This window comes from Panthera onca, chromosome D1, assembly GCF_046562875.1.
Source record: "Panthera onca isolate mPanOnc1 chromosome D1, mPanOnc1 haplotype 2, whole genome shotgun sequence".
NCBI lineage: Eukaryota > Metazoa > Chordata > Mammalia > Carnivora > Felidae > Panthera > Panthera onca.
The window spans coordinates 72079698-72101624 of record NC_138348.1 but is presented as its reverse complement, the minus strand read 5'-3'; the positions used below and the strand labels follow the sequence as shown (position 1 = coordinate 72101624).

The 21927-nt window shown below is 37.5% G+C and overlaps 1 protein-coding gene and 1 non-coding gene across 5 annotated transcripts in view; both read right to left on the bottom strand.

Moving 5' to 3' along the window:
- Positions 1 to 1397: 1397 nt before the first annotated feature.
- On the bottom strand, positions 1398 to 1504 carry LOC132662696 (U6 spliceosomal RNA). Its single transcript, XR_009602696.2, has one exon. It is a non-coding gene; the product is annotated as a U6 spliceosomal RNA (small nuclear RNA).
- Positions 1505 to 9687: 8183 nt separating this feature from the next.
- The window catches only part of FOLH1 (folate hydrolase 1), a 70785-nt gene continuing 58545 nt past the window's right edge, over positions 9688 to 21927 (bottom strand). For 3 of the 4 annotated variants that reach the window (XM_078433010.2, XM_060605394.3, XM_078433011.2), the window contains 2 exons: positions 17624 to 17716; positions 12651 to 13804 (listed from right to left, as the gene is read on the bottom strand). In XM_078433010.2, the coding sequence (XP_078289136.2) occupies positions 13615 to 13804; positions 17624 to 17716 (283 nt within the window). In that variant the 3' untranslated portion in view covers positions 12651 to 13614. Of the gene's footprint in view, positions 12613 to 12650; positions 13805 to 17623; positions 17717 to 21927 lie in introns of those variants that run through there. The other variant, XM_078433009.2, reaches the window with a different exon arrangement.

The window sequence follows — 21927 nt, the reverse complement described above, 5'->3', positions numbered from 1 at the left end:
AAATTTATGAATTAATAAATATAAAAAATAATAAAATTACTTTTAAAAAATTTTATTTATTTATTTTGAGAGAGAGAGAGAGAGAGTACAAGTGGGGAAGGGGCAGAAAGAGAGGGAGAGAATGAGAATCCCAAGCAGGTTCTGTGCTGTCAGTGGAGAGCCTGACACGGGCCCAATCTCACAATCATGACCTAACCCGAAATCAAGAGTCAGACACTGAACTGACTGAGCCACCCAGGTGTCCCCAGAAAATTGTTTTTTAATCGAGGTATAATTAACATATAACATTATATTAGTTTCAAGTGTTACAACATGATCTGGTATTTTTATATATTGCAAAATGATCACGATAAGTCTTGTTAACATCCATCACAATACATAGTTACATAATTTTTGTCTCATGATGAGAACTTTTAAGACCTCTCTTCCCAATTTACAAATATGCAGTACAGTATTGTTAACTATAGTCATCATGCTGTGCATGCTGTGGAAATTATTTTTAACAGAGGTGCCATACTGCCTCTGTTTTGTTGACGCCTATCACAGCTTAACAAATCACCAATGCTTGCCTATAGGTTGTCTCACTAAGTTATCTAATGCGTGGGAGTTTAGGCCTTATTTTTATAAACATGAAAATAATCTAACCTTACTAGGAATTTTTGAAAGTGAAAGTTTAAATAAAAATCACCTTTTAGAAGGGGTGCCTGGGTGGCTCAGTCGGTTGGGCATCCGGCTTCAGCTCAGGTCATGATCTCAGTCTGTGGGTTCGAGCCCCGTGTTGGGCTCTGTGCTGACAGCTCAGAGCCTGGAGCCTGCTTCTGATTCTGTGTCTCCTCTCTCTCTACCCCTCCCCCGCTCATGCTCTGTCTCTCTCTCTGTCAAAAATAAATAAACATTAAAAAAAATTTTTTTAAAAAATAAAAAAAAATCACCTTTTAGAAATTTTGATGGGAGTATCTTTTATATACATTTGTAATAGATGAATAATAAACCAGATTGTAATTTTTTTTTTTTAACATTTAAACTGTGTACCAAGTTTTTGGACCAAATTGTGTAGGATAAGTTAAATTGCATTCTATTAACCAATATGAATGTATTCTGTAAGCATAGTTATGTTAAATAAAGTTTTAAAAAGAAAGCAAAAAATTATTTGGGGCAGCTGGGTGGCTCAGTCGCTTAAGTGTCTGACTTTGGCTCAGGTCATGATCTCACAGTTTGTGAGTTCGCGCCCCATGTCGGGCTCTGTGCTGACCGCTCTGAGTCTGGAGCCAGCTTCAGCTCCTCCTGGCTGTTCCTTAGTCCCTTCATCTCTGTAGCAATAGATTCTCTGCTGTCCTTTATACTGTTTTCAAGCCCAGCGATTAATTTTATGACTATTATTCTAAATTCACTTTCTGAAAAATATGGAACGCTTCACGAATTTGCGTGTCATCCTTGCACAGGGGCCATGCTAATCTTCTCTGTATCGTTCCAATTTTAGTATGTGCGCTGTCGAAGTGAGCACTGGAGCCAGCTTCAGATTCTGTGTCTCCCTCTCTCTCTCAAAAATAAATAAACATTATTATTTTTTTTCATTATCAAATTGTGGGGCACCTTGGTGGCTCAATTGGTTAAGCATCTAACTCTTGATTTTGGCTCAGATCATCGTATTGTGGTTTGTAGTTTTGAGCCCCGCATCGGGCTAGACATCTGCTCACAGTGCAGAGCCTACTTGGGATTCTTGTTCTCTCTCTCTCTCTGCCTCTCCCTTGCTCTCTCTCTTTCTCACAAAATAAATAAATAAACTTAAAATAAAATAAAATAATAAAATAAAATAAAATAAAATAAAATAAAAATTATCAAGTTGAAACCAAACATAAAAGCTAGTGTATACTAAAAAAAGGTAAAGTAACTACTGAATACATAGGATTGTAAATTAATATAAGCTTCAGAAGCATTATTTGACTAGCAATTATGCTAGTCAAATGTATTCTAAGGAGATTAAGGAAAGGAAATAGTAAATACTATATAGATATAGATATAGATATAGATATAGATATAGATATAGATATGTACGTGAGGACTTTTCCAGAAATTTTAATTTTGGGAAAATTGCCTCAAACATTTCTTAACAGGTTGCATACCCTCTACAGAAGCATAGAGAGGAAGGATTTTCTAGTATTCTCATCTTTCAATAAAAATTAAATGGTTATGTGTGCAGGAAACCCCCTTATAGTGTTGCTAAATGGTGTGCTCCCTTACAGGGATTTGTCCAACATTTGTTTGCACCATTATTTCCTGGATTTGTGATCACTTTACACAGCATATAAAAGTCCTGTAGACCACACTCTGTGATCTCATCCCTACCTCAAATAATAAATATAGTAATTAAGCAGTTGCTATCCTGAGTACGTTTTACTGAGTACCATAACAACCTCTCAATCCCTTCCCCCAAAGGGGGAAGTTACCTAGTTTTCAAAGGTAAGTTAGACAAAACTCCTAGAATCAGAGATTATAAATTAGTAGGGAAGATGAATGCATATATAGAGAAATAAGAAATCCATAACGTCTCAAATAAGAAAGAGAAATCTGGGGCTCCTGGATGGCTCAGTCGGTTAAGCTTCTGACTTCGGTTCAGGTCATGATCTCATGGTTCACTAGCTCAAGCCCCACATCAGGCTCTGTGCTGACAGCTCAGAACCTGGAGCCTGCTTCAGATTCTGTGTCTCCCTCTCTCTCTGCCCCTCCCCCACTCACACTCTGTCTCCCTCTCTCTCAAAAATAAATAGACATTAAAAAATTTAATAAAAAAAAGAAAGAGAAATATGCTGTGTACAACTGGAGAAGAAAACAAAGAGCAGTTGACTGACTCCTGACATCCTTTCCCCCTCAACTTTCTGTGGGAAGAGCCCCCTGCAAAACAAAAACATTGATTAAAAAGGCTTAAGTTCCCTACTGCAGCCAACAATGATCCTGCCAAAAACTAGAAGAAATCTATTCCTATCATGGACTAATTCTTGAACATTTGACAGATGTGGATTCACCAAGGTTTATGGGCTTAGCTTGATAGAAACCTAATATGAACATAAATCTGAGAGTGTATAGTTGAAAAATTGTATCTTCTGTTAGGCTAAGGAAATGCTAATATCACAGATATCAGGCCTTTTTGGAAATAAAAAGTGGATCAAAATATAATTTCAAAAGTGCATTGGATAATTTATTATGCTTAGAGATTCCCATGAAGGATAGTTTGCACTGACAAGGTTAAAAAGGACTTTCATTTCATTCACCTCACATGGGGCAGATACTGTGAGAAGCCGGGACACAGGCAGCAACACACCCATCTGGGCGACACCATGGATTATAATACAACCAATGCCTGGCTTCCACCAAATTTTTGCACCTCAAAATCACGGGTGATGTCATTCAACTCTGCTCCTACTAAACACTAATGAATTGCAGGTTGACATCAGTGTGGTTGGAGGGAATAGTTGGTGAGTCTTTTTACCAGAAGGTGGTCAAAAGCTTATAAAACTGCTGTCAGTACTACTTGGGCAATTAGAAATAGATGTAAACACTTCAATAGGAAAAACAGCCCAAATTAGCCTGATCATCTGCTCTCCAACGAATATGAACAACTTTTGGCCAGAAAAATTTAGGACAAACTCAGACCATAAAGCCAGGTTATCAATCAGACTGGCATTATCCATAATGCTGCATAGCAAGAACCCAAATGCAGCAGCTACAAGAGCCATTAGAAGTGGGTCTCAGGGGCTCTTGGGTGGCTCAGCGGGTTAAGCGTCCTACTTGGGCTCAGGTTGTGGTCTCGTAGTTCATGGGTTCGAGCCCCACGTCAGGCTCTGTGCTGATAGCTCTGAACCTGGAGCCTGCTTTGGATTCTGTGTCTCTCTCACTCTCTGCCCCTCCCCCACTCATACTCTATCCCTCTCTCTCTAAAAAATAAAATGAGAAAAAATAAAATAAAATAAGTGCACTGCAGCTTCCTGGGTTACCAAATCTTAAATAAAGTCAGGCTCACTGCTTGAAGGAGTGTGATTTCTTTTTCTTGTCTAATTGCTTTGAATAAGTCATCTATAATAGTGTTGGGAAGTGGAAATAGCAGACATTCTTATTTCATTCCTATTCTTACGTGGAAAACGTTCAAATTCTTCATTAAATATATTATTTGTCATAAATTTCTCTAGAAAATCTATGAAATTTCACTTTTTGTTAATAATTACTGAAAAATTGTGAATAGGCTTTGAGTTATATCAAATGCTTTTTTTCCTGCATCTATAAGAATGATTTTATATATATATATATGTATATATATATGTATGTATATACACATGTACATACATATATATATACATATATATATATACTCTAATATATATATTAGAGTCTGTGCTATAATTTTCAATTCTTGTAATACTCTTGGCAGAATTAGATATCAAAGTTATGGGTTGGGAAGTATTAGTTTTCTTTACTTCTCCAGAATACTTTGTTGAAGTTTGTGTTATTTCTTTCTTAAATGTTTGAAAGATTTCACTGAAAGAGATCACTGGAGTTTTCTTTGTGAGAAGTTTTTTTTTTAAACGATAAGTTTAATATCTTTAATGTAAATCATACCACTCAGATTTTTTATTTCTTCTTTTGCTAGCTTCTATAAGATATATTTTTCATGGCGTTTGTTAATATCATCTGAATTGTCAAGTGCATAGGCATAATATTGTTCATAAAATCCTCTTATTGTCTTATTTACATCTAAGGAATTTATATGTTCGCCTCCTTATTCTTGATTTTTAAAAATATTTATTTATATATTTTGAGAGAGAGAGAGAGAGAGTGCATGTGAGTGAGGGAGGGGCAGACAGAGAGAGGGAGAGAGAGAATACCAAGCAGGATCCATGCTATCAGCACAGAGCCCTACTCCAGGTTTGATCTCATAACTATGGGGTCATGACCTGAGCCAAGATCAAGAGTCTGCCTAACTGACTGAGCCACCCAGGTGCTCCATTTAACAAGAACATAAGATAAGCATTATAAATGTTCTCATGATGGTAATTTTAGAGGAAAAGTCGATTAGCCAGGCTGGTTGCTTTATAAGACAGAACTCACTGGTAACTGTAATTTGGCATCCTAATGAGCATTAGTGAGGGTCTTTATTTTCTGGATTATGTGGCAGTCTGAATTTAATTGTTCAGATTTTTTGTGGAATTTTCAAAGACTAGACACTTAAGATGTTGTGTTACACTCTTAATAGAAGATTAGGTTATTGTAACTGTAAACACAAGTTCAAGTTCTTCTGCCTGGATTTACATAATCACCTAATCTATTAAGGAAACATCAACAAATACCAGCTGGTGGTAGATAATTAGATCAGTTTGTCTGATGTCGTTATTTGATTTTATATTTTCAAGCCCACATAAGGTGACTTCACATGTGCTTTTCAGACTTCACATATGCTTTTCAGTGACCATTCTAAACCTAAAATCTATTAACTACAATAGGATTCTTGCATGAATATTTTTTTTTTAAATAAACTTTACTCTTTAGAGCAAATTAAGGTTCACAGCAAAATTGAGGGGAAGGTGCAGAGATTTTCCATATACTCCCTGCCCCTATACATGCATAACCTCCCTCATTATCAACATCCCTCACCAGAGCAGTGCATTTGTTACAATTGATGAACTTACAGTGACATATCCTTGTCACCCAGAGTCCATAGTTTACCCAGGAATTCACTCTTGGTACTGTACATCCTATGGATTTGGACCATTTATAATAAAATGTATTCATCATTATGGTTTCATACAGAGTAGCCTCACTGCCCTAAACATCCTCTGTGGTCCAGCAGAATCCTCTATGCTGATCATCTTCTTTTTTTTTTTTTAATGTTTATTCATTTTTGAGAGAGAGAGCATGAAGCAGGGGTAGGGGGAAGAGAGGGAGATAGGATCTGAAATGGGCTCTGTGCTGACAGCAGAAAGCCCAATGGGGGAGTTCAGGAACCATGAGCCAAAGTGAATGCTTAACTGAGCGAACCAGGCTCCCTGAATCCTTTTTTTTTTTTTTTTTTTTTAATTTGTTGGATGCTTTTCCTAAAAGGCAATTAAAAATAAATATTCTCTGATACAAATAAAAAGCCGTGAGTTCCGTCAAAAATATGTCCTTTAGATTAGAAAGCTTTATACGCATTTGGTATATATATGTTTTATTATAAAGAACTACTTTTTTGCTGTTTGTGAGCTTTTTTAAAGTTAAAAATATGTTCACAAACCAAAAAACAGTCTGAATAACTTTGAAGGTAACTTTGCTCCTCAACAGCAGAACCACCTATGGGGACTGAGTTATAGGTATAGAATCGTAAAAAAGGCTGCAGATCACTGGATCAGTATTCTGATGTACAAATTAGTTGTAGTGCTTTAGACAAATTCCCAAATCACTGAGCAAAACAAATTTATAGATCATAAGTTTGTGAGGGGTTAATGAACTGTTGTGAAGCATTATTTACAACTATTACTATGAAAAACAAGAAAGACTCAAAGCATTTTTTTTAAGTTTATTTATTTTTGAGAGAGAGAGAAAGAGAGAGGGAGAGCACACGCGCACAAGTGAGGGAGGGGCAGAGAGAGGGAGACAGAATCAAAAGCAGGTTTCTGGTTCTGAGCTGTCAGCGCTGTTCTAAGCTGTCTGAGCTGTTCTTCAGGTTCTAAGCTGTCACAGCTGTCAGCTGTGGGCTTAAACTCACAAACCATGAGATTATGACCTGAGCCGAAGTCAGACGCTTAACTGACTGATCCACCCAGATGCCCAAAGACTCAAAGAATTTTTGATGAAATGCATCTGTTGAGAGGTTTATCTGCTAGAATAGGGGTCCTTTCAACTCTGGCCAATGTATTATACAGATTAACTTTTTATGTGACCTCCTCCTCATGTTCTCCTAATTTATTCTTGTTCAGTAATCCTCTTGACTCCATGTAAACTTGCCATTTTATTGACCTCTCTGTTTCCTTCTCCTGAGCAATAGATTTATGTTTATCTTAAGGTTGTGGCTGACCTTTAAGAAGGGTAGAGGTTAAGACTTCTGCTGTTTAGGTATGCATATTCCCACTACTTTGTGCCTTGGATTTATGTTCTTATCCTTATTCTTTTATTTCCTTTTCCTCTTAATGTAAACACACACACATACATACATACATACGTCCTCAGGGAAAAAAGTGGAGATTAATTATTAATACTGAAATTATTGATTTAAAAGAGCCTTTAAGCTAGTTATGATAACACTTTGTTATATTCATTGCAAATATTTTTCCCAGGATGCTGTTTACATGTGGTTTACATCATTTACTTTGAGATTTTTTCCCCAATTTTTAGGTTTAGTAGGTCCCAATCCATCTAGATATTAAATCACACCCTTTTATTCTGATTTTATGGTTGTATTCTCCATATTTCACTGCTTCCTTCATCTCAATTTATTTTAGCATTCAAGTATATTTTGGATTGAATATAAATTGAACTGAATTTAAATTATTTGATTAAAATACATTTTTCAGATTGAATACAAATGAAATTTAAATTACTTGAAAATTTTACTACTTGGCATTGAATTTGATTTATTAATAGCTCCAAATTATTTTTTTTAATGTTTATTTATTTTTTAGAGAGGGAGAGACAGAGCATGAGTGGGGGGAGGGGCAGAGAGAGAGGGAGACACAGAATCCGAAGGAGGCTCCAGGCTCGGAGCTGTCAGCACAGAGACTGACGTGGGGCTCGAGCTAGTGAACTGCGAGATCATGACCTAAGCCGAAGTCAGAAGGTTAAACAACTGAGCCACCCAAGCGCCCAGTTAGCCCCAAATTATTTATTGAAATGCCCAGAAGGCTTTGATTTACTCAAGTAAATGTAGTGGATCGTGTAGGAATTGAAATGTGAGAAATCACGGTAATAGGCCCTAATAATCAGAGATGGCATTCCATGTCTTTTAGACTTTTTAATAACCTTTCCGGTTTTCCAAAGTGTATACGTTTTATAAACTTCCCTATCAGATGATTGTATAAGGCATTAACCCTTAGATCAATATAACCCATGACAGTAAGATGGAGATATACAGTACTATCCCTGAGACTAAAAAAGTAACGTTAGTAGACATATTGACTTACTTTTCTATATATATGATTCCAATTTGGTACTTGACTTTTGCACTGTGAAACCGCTCTATGCCTCCTTACACATACACCTTTCTTCTCTAACTGCACAGCAGACAGCCAGTAGCAGCACTGCCTTCAGCACTGTGGAATCCATTATGGTTCTGAGATTGTCCCAGGAGATTAATGAGAAAGAAAGGTCTTCACTGAGGAAGTACATAAGAACACAGTTCATCTTTAAAGTTCATGCATTGTCTTTCCAATTTTATAAACCAGTGAAATTTGGCCTTAGTATAATCATGAAGTTGCTATCCAAAATATAAATAGCATCTTTATCCTTTCATGCCAGTATAAGTTAGTAAATGATTTTACTTTCTCGTTATTAAAATCCAGATCAATGTAAAACTTATTTGGTGTATTTTCTTTTCACGAAGTTAGTTAATTCACCTCATATTTATTTATTTATTTTAATTATTATTATTATTATTTTAAAAAACACTTTTCTTAAGCAGGCTCGACACCCAGCGTAAATTCACGACTGTGAGATCAAGACCTGAGCTGAGGGGTGCCTGGGTGGCTCAGTCAGTTAAGCATCCGACTTCGGCTCAGGTCATGATCTCACATTTCATGGGTTCGAGCCCTGCATCGGGCTCTGTGTTGACAGCTCAGAGCCTGGAGCCTGCTTCGGATTCTGTGTCTCCCCTCTCTGCCCCTCCCCTGCTCATTCTCTCTCTCTTTCTCTCAAAAATAAATAAATATGAAAGAAAGAAAGAAAGAAAGAAAGACCTGAGCTGAGATCAAGGGTCGGATGCTTAACCAACTGAGTCACCCAGGCGCCCCTCACCTCATTTTTAAATCACACTCAACAAGAAATATATAACTGCAATTTGGTGAAACACATCTTACAACTATAGTAGGTAGAAATAAACAATAACCAAATTATAAGAGGCATATAAAAGAATAAACAATAATTCAGAATTTTAGTGTTGGAAATTAGAGTAGGTATCTTCTAATTCAACTGTATCATCATGCTGAAAAGAGAACAAAAAAAAAGTGATGCTTATTACCATATTAAGAGATACTCGGAGCACCCAGTCAGTTGAGTGTCTGACTTTGGCTCAGGTCATGATCTCATACTGTTCGTGAGTTCAAGCCCTGCATCGGGGCTCTGTGCTGACAGCTCAGAGCCTGGAGCCTGCTTTGACTTCTGTGTCTCCTCTCTCTCTGCCTCTCCGCTGTTCATGCCCTGTGTCCCTCTCTCTCTCTCAAAAATAAATTAATTAAAAAAATTATTGGGGCGCCTGGGTGGCTCAGTCGGTTGAGCGTCCGACTTCGGCTCAGGTCATGATCTCACGGTCCGTGAGTTCGAGCCCCACGTCAGGCTCTCTGCTGACAGCTCAGAGCCTGGAGCCTGTTTCGGATTCTGTGTCTCCCTCTCTCTCTGGCCCTCCCCTGTTCATGCTCTGTCTCTCTCTGTCTCAAAAATAAATAAGTATTAAAAAAAATTATTAAGCAAGAAATACCATTCCAATGACAATATTAAACATGTTTTGATTACTAATTATATGCTGGGCACTGTTCTAAGTGCTTTGTATGTACCAGCTCTTTTAATCCTTACAGCAACCCTATGAAATATTGTTTAATACCCATTTCATAGATTAAGAAACTTAAGAGAGTTTTAATAATTTTCCCATAGTCATATTCCAAGTAAAAGAAGCAGCATTTGAACCCAGCAATCTGTCTCCCAAAGCTGTGTTTCTGTCCCTGTACAACCTCCAGTAAATGACAATTAACAATAATGTGTTGCCAAAATACATTATTAAACCATGCAATTGCACAAAGTTTTGGGGGGATGCTTATTGCATGCTTACAACTTAACTGAAAATTCACATAATTTTCAGCACTATGTGGGTTTTATTCATATTTTAGAATGGTGTTGTTCACCTTGTTCCAGGGCCCACGCATCACCTACAGTATGGTCTGACTGTGTATCACTGACATCAATAAAAGCTTTAGTAGGCATGTTCAGGCAGATCCCATTACAAGGGATTGCTGAAATCCTAGTGCCAAGCACACCACTTTCCAGCCCCACCATTTGCCAAACACATCATCTCCCAGACATAACTTCCTATGCACGCTACTGACTATTCACAAAGGAGTGGTTGCTACAGACTGCATTCTGTTATAGAGGGACCAGAGCTACAGTAATGATCAAGACTTGTCCCTAATGACTGGTAGAGGTAAACATAGCAGGGAATGGGCGAACATGCCGGAAGTCTTTGCAGAAGAGATGAAATGTGAAGAGTAAGAGGGAAGTCTTGTCTTTTCTGAGGGTGAAGCTCTACATGGCATAGATGTAATGAGAAAAAATTCAGGTTGTGATACCTTGCTGTGTTAATGCCCTTCCAATCCATGTATGCCTAGGCCAGAATTCTTCTAAAAATGTAAATCTTACCTGCTCTCCCCTGCTTAACTTTACTACATGGCTTTTTTTTTTTTTTATGCTTTATTTATTTTTAAGAAAGTGCAAGCAGGGGCGGGGCAGAGAGAAGGGGACAGAGGATCTGAGGCAGGCTCTGAGCTGACAGCAGCGAGCCTGATGTGGGGCTTGAACTCACGAACTGTGAGATGATGACCTAAGCCAAAGTTGGATGCTCAAGTGAGTCACCCAGGTGCTCCACTACATGGCTTTTTATACAGGAAAATAGTAACACTCCTTAGTGTACCTTCCCAAGCCTTACATGATCTGATGCTAAATGTATAGACACACTCCATTTCTAGAAACACTAAATTCTTTGTATTTCTCTAACCTGCCATTCTTTCTTATTTCTATTCTCTTATATAATATGATCACTTTGCCATTGGGAATATAGGAGAATAAAACCACTTTGTAACAGTTTCACAGTAAAATTAAAGATGTACATATTTTACAACCCAGACATTTCATTTAGGATAGATGCTGCCCGAAAAGATATTTCTTGTATATTTGCATTGGGAGACATGTTTGTAGGAACAAAAGACAGAAAACATTCCAAACTCCCACCAGCAGGAAAATGAATAAATACATTCTATTATGTGTCAGCTACCCAATTTATTGCTTCTCTGCTGCAAACTTACTCTTCATTGCCCGCTCTTTGTAAAGATATCTGGATCCTTTAAAAATTTTTTTTTCTTTTCTGAGAGACATGATGTTAAACTTTGTCAGTAGTAGGCATTGTAGAGACCTTGCAGGAAGGGGCCTTCCTTCCTGGTTCCCATGTGCTCACCTGGCAGGTCTCTGCCTGCAAAGGACTTCAGCGCGTGGCTCATAGAGCATACAAGCCTTCGCCAGTGCTGCCGTCCTGTGGTGCCCCGTCCTGTGGTCCAGGCTGCTCCTCTTGCTGTTCATGGCGACCAGAACAGTAGTCAGGAGCTTCTTTTAAAACCGCCCATGGTTGGTTTGCTAGTGCAGTGCCTCTGGCAAGACAATTCCCCACAATCACAATTCCCACAGTAGCCTAGAGTGCAAATTGCTGAGGAGTTTCACAAGGTCTGTGAGCACAGCACCACAGTGACTTCTCTGCTATTCGGTAAGGCCCATGGGGTGGGGGAAGTTCATTAGCTGCTCCATCTAAGCCCTAGAGACAGTGATTGCTCCTTGTGTCTGCTACGCTTATATTCCTTAGAGCTCCCTTTACCTTTTACTAGAAGTATCTCCTTACTGCAATGTTATTATAACTAATCATCCTTTAAAAAAAAAAAAAAACTTAAATCCAAGTTAGTTAACATATAGTGTAATAATGATTTCATCTATGTTCATCTATCTTGTTTCTCAAGTTCCACATATGAGCAAAACCATATAGTTATCTTTCTCTGACTGAATTATTTCGTTTAACGTAATGCACTCCAGTTCCATGTTGTTGCAAATGGCAAGAGTTCATTCTTTTTGATGGCTGAGTAATATTCCATTGCATGGACATTTGGGCTCTTTCCATAATTTAGCTATTGTTGATAATGCTGCTGTAAACATTGGGGTACATGTGCCTCTTTGAATCAGCATTTTTGTGTCCTTTGGATAAATACCTAGTAGTGCAGTTTCTAGGTCATAGGGTGGTTCTATTTTTAATTTTGGGGGGGGGGATCTCCATACTCTTTTCCACAGTGGCTGTGCCAGTTTGCATTCCCACCAGCAGTGCAAGAGGGTTCTTCTTTCTCCACATCCTTTCCAACATCAGTTATTTCCTGAATTGTTAAATTTTAGCCATTCTGACAAGTGTGAGGTGGTAGCTCACTGTGGTTTTGATTTGTATTTCCCTGGTAGTGACTGATGCTGAACATCTTTTCACATGTCTAATGAATCACTCTTTATAATAACTTTTCCTGTTTGTGTTGCTGTGTGGTTTCCTTGTGTTAACTGGACACTGACTGATAAATGTTACATTCACGCAAGCCCATTGGTTTACATCCGCGAACTACAGCCATAGTAACACATGTGTGGATGCACCTTCAAAGGTGAGTGAAAAAAATCAAGTCTTAGAATATCATACACAGTATGATTTTATTTATAAACAGTTAAAAAACATACACAAAGCCCAAAACACACAAGGGATATATACCATGTGTGGTATAATTATAAATAACAGAAAAACTCACAGAAGATTAAAGGAAGTGAGTATCTCTGGCAGAAGATGAAGGCACACTGGTCAGTGGCACACAGAGGAGTCAAAGATATTGGTAATGTTCTTTTTCTTAATTTGGTTATTTGTGGGGATAGTTCTACAAATGTTCATTTCTTTATTATTTTTCACTATACACACATTATATACACCCTTTGACATAAATAAACTATTCGCTAATTTAATAAAAGTAATTATCCTTTATGGTACAGAGCGACTATGTTTACCAGCAGTGTGAGTAGACCAGAGTTGTTCCACTGGCACACTAAGATAGTGCTCTCTCAGCCCTGGGTGGCCAGTAGGGCCAACACAAGTGTTGAACTAGACTTGATTCTCTGATAATGTCACATGGGTGTTTTAATATGGCAGGTGTTCACCTTAATTTAACATTTAGTTCAAACTCAGAATAACCTTATATTATTATTTTTATCTACTTATTTATTTATTTTGAGAGAGAGAGAGAGAGCAAGTTGGGGAGGGGCAGAGAGAGGAAGAGAGGGAGAGAGGGAATCCCAGGCAGGTTCCGTGCTGTCAGCGCAAAACAAGGCATAGGGCTCGAACTCACAAACCATGAGATCATGACCTGAGCCGAAGTCGGACGCTTAACCACCTGAGCCACACAGGTGCCCCTAGCCTTTTATTATTATAGGATAAAAATTGTCCATCTTTCTTTTTTTGATTCGAAGGGAGAAGAAGAAAGAATGCTAAGATGTGTGTGTGTGTGTGTGCATGTCTATATACATATACATATACATAGTTTTATGTTTTAGTTTATCAATACACCATAGTGATATACCTACCTATTCAACACGGGTTCTCTGAAGAACCACCTAGGCTACTTCTCTCAGGGTCCCTGCTGCAGCCCGCACTGTAAAGGCTGCAATAGCAATCTGTCTCTTCACTTCTCCCCAGGCCTTGGAAGGATCATCTTTGTTTTCGATGTCAAACAGAGCATCATAAATTCCTGGAAATGACTCCCCTGCATACTTGTTGTGGCTGCTTGGAGCGTAGATGACATGCCTGTTGATAAAGACAGTGTGTTATCTATCAGTTGTCCAAATGATACACACAAGAGAAAAACAGGATCGCTCTATCAACCCTGGACTGCACAATTCTAATTTCATGATATGAATAAGCCACTCGTCAGCTGAATTTCCAAGTTTAGTCACTTCCAAAGACCAGTCTATGACGTGTGTGTTAATTAACTATGTTTTGACTTTTTTTTGTTTTTTTACGTTTTTATTTGAAGTCCAGTTAGTCAATGGGGCGCCTGGATGGTTCAGTCAGCTAAGCGGCCAACTTTGCTTCAGGTCATGATCTCACAGTACTTGAGTTCTAGCCCCGTGTTGGGCTCTGTGCTGACAGCTCAAAGCCTGGAGCCTGCTTTGGATTCTATGTCTCCCTCTCTCTCTGCTCCTCCCCCACTTGCACTCTCTCTCCCTTTCAGAAATAAATAAGCATTAAATTTTTTTTTTAATTCCAGTTAATATTAGTTTCAGGTGTACAATGTAGTGATTTAACATTCTATACATTACTCAGTGCTCATGATGAAAAGTGTACTCTTAAACCCTTTCACCTATTTCATCCACCCTCAAACCTACCTTGTGTTAACCATCAATTTGTTCTCTATAGTTAAGAGTCTAGGGGTGTCCGGTTGGCTCAGTTGGTTAAGCATTCTACTCTTGATTTCCGCTCAGGATACCATGAGATTTCCCCACATCCATGAAATCAAGCCCACATTGGGCTCTGTGCTGACAGCCTCCTTGGTCTTCTCCCTCTCCCTCTCTCTCTCTCCCTACTTTGCATGTGCTCGCTCTCTTTCTCAAAAATAAACTTTAAAAGAAAAGAGTCTGTTTCCTGTTTTGCCTCTCTCTCTTTTTTTCCCCTATTCTCATTTGTTTTGTTTCTTAAATTCCACATATGAGTGAAATTATATGGTATTTGTCTTTCTGACTTATTTTGCTTAGGATGATACTCTCTAGCTCCATCCACATCGTTGCAAATGGCAAGCTTTCATTCTTTTTTTAATGTTTATTTATTTTTGAGAGAGAGAGAGAGAGAGAAATGGAGCACAAGTTGGGGAGGGGCAGAAAGAAAGGGAGACACAGAATCTAAAGCAGGCTCCAGGCTTTGAGCTGTCAGCACAGAGCCCAATGCAGGGCTTAAACTCATGGACTGCAAGATCATGACCTGAATCGAAGTCAGACGCTTCGCCAACTAAGTCACCCAGGCACCCCAAGATTTCATTCTTTTTAATGGCTGAGTAGTATTCCATTGTAGATACATAACACTTCTTCATTATCTGTTCATCAGTTGATAGACATTTAGGCTGTTTCCATGGTTTGCCTACTGTAGATAATAACACTATAAACACTGGGATGCACGTACCCCTTTGAATTAGTTTTTTTTGTTTTGTTTTGTTTCGTTTTTTTATTCTTTGGGTAAAAACCTAGTGGTGCAATTATTGGATTGTAGGGTAGTTCTATTCTTAACCTTTTGAGGAACTTCCATACTGTTTTCCAGAGTGACTGTACCAGTTTGCACTCCTGTCAAAAGTGTAAGAGGCTTATTTCACTTAGCATCACACTCTCCAGTTCCATCCACGTCGCTAAGTGAAATAAGCCATACAGAGAAAGACAGATACCATATGGTTTCACTCTTATGTGGATCCTGAGAAACTTAACAGAAACCCATGGGGGAGGGGAAGGAAAAAAAAAAAAGAGGTTAGAGTGGGAGAGAGCCAAAGCATAAGAGACTGTTAAAAACTGAGAACAAACTGAGGGTTGATGGGGGGTGGGAGGGAGGGGAGGGTGGGTGATGGGTATTGAGGAGGGCACCTTTTGGGATGAGCACTGGGTGTTGTATGGAAACCAATTTGACAATATATTTCATATATTGAAAAAAAAAATAAGAGGGACAGAAAAAAAAAAGTATAAGAGGGTTTCCCTTTCCCCACAGCCTCACCAACACCTGCTGTTTCTTGTGCTGATGATTTTAGCCATTCTGACAGGTGGGAGGTGATATCTCATTGTAGTTTTGATTTGTATTTCTTTGATGATCAGTGATGTTGAACATCTTTTCTTTCTTTTTCTTCTTTTTTAAAAATGTTTACTTATTTGCTTTTGAGAGAGAAAGAGAGAGGGAATGCACAGGGGAGGGGCAGAGAGAGACAGGGAGACAGAGAATCCCAAGCAGGCTCTGCACTGTTAGCGCAGAGCACAACTCAGGGTTCGAACACACAAACTACAAGATCATGACCTGAGTGGAAATCAAGAGTCAGACGCTTAACCCAACGGAGCCACCCAGGTGCCCTGAGTATCTTTTCATGCGTCTGTTGTCCATCTGTATGTCTTCTTTAGAAAAATGTCTACTCATGTCTTCTGTCCATTTTAATTGAATTATAAAGTTCTTTATATATCACGGATATAAAACCTTTATCTAATTATGTTTTTATTTTAAACAGATGACTTAACGTGGTTCATAGCAACAAAAATAACAAGAGCCACAATAGTTGGCACCTACTAGGGATCATGCTTGTTATATAATTTGCCTATAATTTTTCTAACCCTTGAAAATAAACTCTACAAAGTTGATTTTAGCATTTCAAAAAGGAGGAAATTAAGATATGAGAGATTATGGGATCAGTCTCAAGTTACATTGCAAGTAAGTACTGACTTTTCACTATCCCACTTTATCCTCTGAAATGTAGCACAGGTGTGATTATCAAAGTCCTGTTTGTGACCTGCCAACTTACTACCGTGTTTTTCTCATTAAAAAGGAAGACACACTAACATGTTAGAATGCCTACCTTAAAGTATGAAGAACTATTAAAAACAACCTTGAAAGTTTAACATGACCTAGGTAGAAGGTGATGTTTTATTAAAAGAACTATGTCAGGGCATAGTAGGTTAAGTGGCTTAGTAGGTTAAGTGTCTGACTCTTGGTTTTGGCTCAGGTCATGATCTCACAGTTCTGTGAGCTCGAGCTCCACAATGGGCTCGGTGCAGCTGGCAGCTCAGAACCTGCTTGGAATTCTCTCTCTCTCCCTCTCTCTTTCCCTCTACCCTACTCGCACTGCCTCTGTCTGTCTCACAATAAATTTAAAATCTTAAAAAAAAAAAGAAAAGAAAAGAAAGATCTATGTCAGTTCATGTAATAGCCCATGAAGGGAAGGATAAGTTCCCAAGCAAAGAGGTAAGGAAAGAGGCACAATCATGCTGCCATTGGGAAATGAGTTACCATGCTTGGATCATGCCCAATTCTGATCCTTTGATAATCTATAAACAGACAGATGGGGCTATTTCTTGTTAGTCAGTGATCTAATTCATTCTGCAACTTTCAGTAGGATCAATCTAATGTTCACCACTGAGGTTTATCAGAAATATTTAGGATTGTCAAGAATTAGTAAAAAATGTGAACATTAGGGGAGTAAGTAAATATATATTTATTATATACATTTCACATATATTTATTATGTCTTATATACATACATAAACACAAATATATTTAAAATGAGAGAGGGGCTAAAATTATCTAAACCAAAATATAAGCATAAACTAACTGATGGAATTGGGGATATTTTTATTTCCTACCTGTGACTTTGTGAATATTCTAAATTTCCTACAATGAACATATATTCATTTATTATCAGAAGTAAAAAAAATTAAAAAGAAAGGTATATAGCCATCATATTACATTATACAAAGAAATAATATATTTATCATTTACTATATATATTTTGAAATTTTCTATTTGCTTACAAGAAATCAGCTATAGTTTTTCCACAGTGCAAAAAATAAGACAGAATGATATAATCAATAGTCATATTTGTATCCTTACCTATAGAAAGGCCTGTCTGGTAATCCTAAAGGATCAATAAATGCTCGTTCCAAAAACATCAATTGATCATTCATAATTCTCAATAATATTGGGCTAAAAAAGAAAATGAATACAGTTGTCACTTCACGAAAACGTGAACACTACACAGCAAACTAAAAATTCAGAACAAAACAGGGTTTCCTGGGTGGCTCAGTCCATTAAGCATCGAACTCTTGATTTCAGCTCGGGTCACGATCTCACGATTCATGAGATAGAGGCCCATATCAGGTTCTGTGCTGACAACGCAGAGCCTGCTTGGGAGTCTCTCTCTCCCTCTCTCTGTGCCCCTCCCTGGCTCACACTCTCTGTCTCTCAAAATAAATAAATAAACTTTAAAAAAGTAAATAATAAAATTCAGAACAAAACTAAACACAACTAATATATCTTAAATTCCTATGATATGCAAATTAAGAACAGCATACACAGTTACATTTAAAGAAACCTATAAAATACTATTCTCCTGGGGCTTGTAAAAGCACATGAAGTTATACTTTCCAATTGAAAAGATGACAGTAATTTTTATTTATTTTGAAATAATAATGAATTGACAAACCTAGGCATTTAAAAATAGGCAAGATTTTTTCATCTTAGGTATTCTAGTAATCTACTCAAAGTAGTCACTTCAATATGGAATGGGAGGGGCGCCTGGGTGGCGCAGTCGGTTAAGCATCCGACTTCAGCCAGGTCACGATTTCGCAGTCTGTGAGTTCGAGCCCCGCGTCAGGCTCTGGGCTGATGGCTCGGAGCCTGGAGCCTGTTTCCGATTCTGTGTCTCCCTCTCTCTCTGCCCCTCCCCTGTTCATGCTCTGTCTCTCTCTGTCCCAAAAATAAATAAAAAACGTTGAAAAAAAAAATTAAAAAAAAAAAAATATGGAATGGGATAGCTCATGAAGAGAAGGATAAGTTCCCAAGCAAAGAGGTAAAGAAGGATAATCTATTAATGTTAATGTAAGGTTCCTGGAAAATTATACATATTTTACCAAATGACAGCTAATGTTTTTATTGTTATTAAAGATAAACTATAATAAACACAAGAAATGGTGTTTACTTTATCCTTTTAACAAGATTTGAATGTCTGCTGTTATCAAATATCAGATACTACTAGAGGCGCCTGGGTGGCTCAGTCAGTTGAGCGACCGACTTCAGCTCAGGTTGTGATCTCACAGGTTGTGAGTTCAAGCCCCGCGTTGGGCTCTGGGCTGACAGCTCAGAGCCTGGAGCCTGCTTCGGATTCTGTGTCTCCCTCTCTCTCTGCCCCTCCCCCACTCATGCTCTATCTCTGTCTCAGAAATAAATAAACATTAAAAATTTTTTTTTTTTTTTTAATTTTTTTTTCCAACGTTTTTTATTTATTTTTGGGACAGAGAGAGACAGAGCATGAACGGGGGAGGGGCAGAGAGAGAGAGGGAGACACAGAATCGGAAACAGGCTCCAGGCTCCGAGCCATCAGCCCAGCGCCCGACGCGGGGCTCAGAGCCTGACGTGGGGCTCGAACTCACGGACCGTGAGATCATGACCTGGCTGAAGTCGGACGCTTAACCGACTGCGCCACCCAGGCGCCCCCAAAAAAATTTTTTTTTAAATAGCAGATACTTCTCCTGCTATCACAGAATTCATATTCCAAAGAGGGGGGTGTTATTGTAAAAAGAATGATTCGATATCATTGAAAATGTATCAAGTTTTGAATAGTTGAAAAATGAGTTATTAAATTCAACATATTAATTCTGCTATAATTTAACTATTGAGAACTGTTATTTAATAATTTAGTTATTTCTTTATTTAGTTATATTTTAGTTTTAATAATAACTACTGATTCCTATATGCCAATTACTATTCTGAATGGTTATGTAATGTCTTCTTTCTTTTCTTTTCTTTTTAAGTAGGCTCCATGCCCAACATTGAACTCACGACCCTGAGATCAAGAGTCTCCTGCTCTACTGACTGAGCAGCCAGGAACCCCAGTAATGTTTTCTTTAATGTTCAGAGCAATCCTGCAAGTTAGGCAGGAAAGCAGTCCCATTCCATAGCTAAGATAACTAAGACTCAGTAGTTAAATAACATGCCCACATTCACAACTAGAAAGTTTTAGAATGAAATAGAAGCTCAGTACTATTCTTTCAACTGCACTATGTTGACAAAAGGAAAAATAAAATAACTAAAGGCCCCATAATCTGGTTTGAGCTATTTTTAACATTTATTTATTCAACATCAAGAACTCAGGTTTTGTGACAGCATCAAGGTAAACTCAGTGTAAACTTTACCTGTGAACACCTCACATAAACTAACAGTGGAGACAACTGCATAAAACACAATTTCAGTAAGATACTAAAGGTTTCTGAACCAAATTCATAAAGCATTACAACAACAACAACAACAACAACAACAACACATACACACACACCTCTCTCTGGATTTCTGATCTTGAGGCTACCACTGAAAAACCATGCTGTTCCTTGTACAAAGCACAGCCTAGTTTGAAATAGCCCTGGGAGGTAAATGCTGAGAACATGGGACTTAAGTAAATGGGGTTTCTGCATTCCAGAAGCATGCTGACCTTCCCAGGAAAACCGAAGAACGAATAAGTCTTCAGGTTGAATACTATGTGAACATGAAGGTACCAAGGAGACAACTTTCGGAATCCTTTGATGGATCTAGGGATTGATTCAGCAGAAGCAGAATTAAAGAAGCGTCTTTTCCTTGGATTTCAAAGTTTGGGTTGAGAAATTCAACATTCAGTTTCATGTACTTTAGCCAGCATTTACTATTATCATGGGTAATGCATTTTTACAGATGTTTCAGGATTTGTAAACATAGTGTGGAGACACAAACTATACCTTAACTACTATTTAGAGAGGATAGGACAAATACAGAAATATCCAAAGTGAAAGCCAAATATCCTAGAAAACCATAATCTATGCCCATAAAGCATTGTGCCAGCAAGAAGAAGTATCATTTTTTTTTTTAAAGATAGAAAATCAACTTCATAGAATATATGGTGTTTGGAATGTCCTTAAAGTTTATTTCTCGTTGTAGGTTTTTTTTTTACCCACATAAAAAATTTGGAAAGAATTGGAAAGTATACAGAAAAAAACCCCTCATGTCTACCCCAGAATAACACAATTATTATACTAATTGGTTTATCTTGAGTTTTTCTCTATATTTGTTCAATAAAAGTATAATCAAATTCTATTTAAATTTTATATATTTTTGCTTGTTTCACATTTTATTATAAATATCTTACATTATATTTCCTTTATAATCATCTATTTTAATGCTTATAAATTATTCAAATTAGTGGACAACTAATTTTTTTTAGTTAATTACTCCCCTCTTAGGTAATGACTGTTTGGAATTATTCGGTATTATAATTCCTATCTTTCTCTGAGAAGCCCTTTTTCTCTTTCCAAACTTGAAACTCTTTCCTGAAGAAAAAGTCCAAGAAATGGAAATACTATGCCAAAGTCTAAGAACTCTGTAAATGGCTCTTGAAACATTAGCAGTATGAGTTTGTGCTTTTCCAAAGGTTTTTATTTTTTATTTATTTTCTTTTTCAAAAAGGTTTTCAAAGCAATTCACAATGCTATCAAAAGAGTGTGAGAATGCTGGCTCCAGTGAACCATCTGGGGCAATGTGTATGACCAAGTTTTAAATCATTAGTTGATATGAAGATAGTACAACACTATTTTCATCTGTAATTTTTAACTAGTGGTGAATTTGAAGGTTTTTTGTCTCTGTTTCTGTACTGGTCGTATCTTCTTTTTTAATTGGCTTGCCCATTGCCAACATTTTCAACCTTGTTCTTTTGGATTTTTTTACCAATTTTCAAAAATATGTTTATGACATTTATTATATTATTCCCTTTCCATATTTGTGGGAAAAGAGGTTTCCCAGTCTTCTATCTTTGCTTTGGATGATTAATTTTCGTATTATTAACCATTTCGGTGTCCTCAAACCTCATTGCTTTCTCATTTCCTTGTTGTGTCTAAACTTGAATTTCACTTCCAAGAAATTTCAATTTTTAGTAAAGAATTTTTCTATATCCATCACTTATGTTTGCATGTGATGTGAAGTGAGATTTTTGAACTCAACTTCTTATCAGCTGCTAAAAGGCTTACACATCACTATTGTTGAATATGTCTTTCCTCTCCATTTATTTTTGATGTATCCTTCATTATAAATACATTCTTAAATGTCACTCATCTATTTTCGGACTCTCTGCTCTTATCTTTGTATGTATTTTTGCATCAGTCCCCAAGGATTTGATA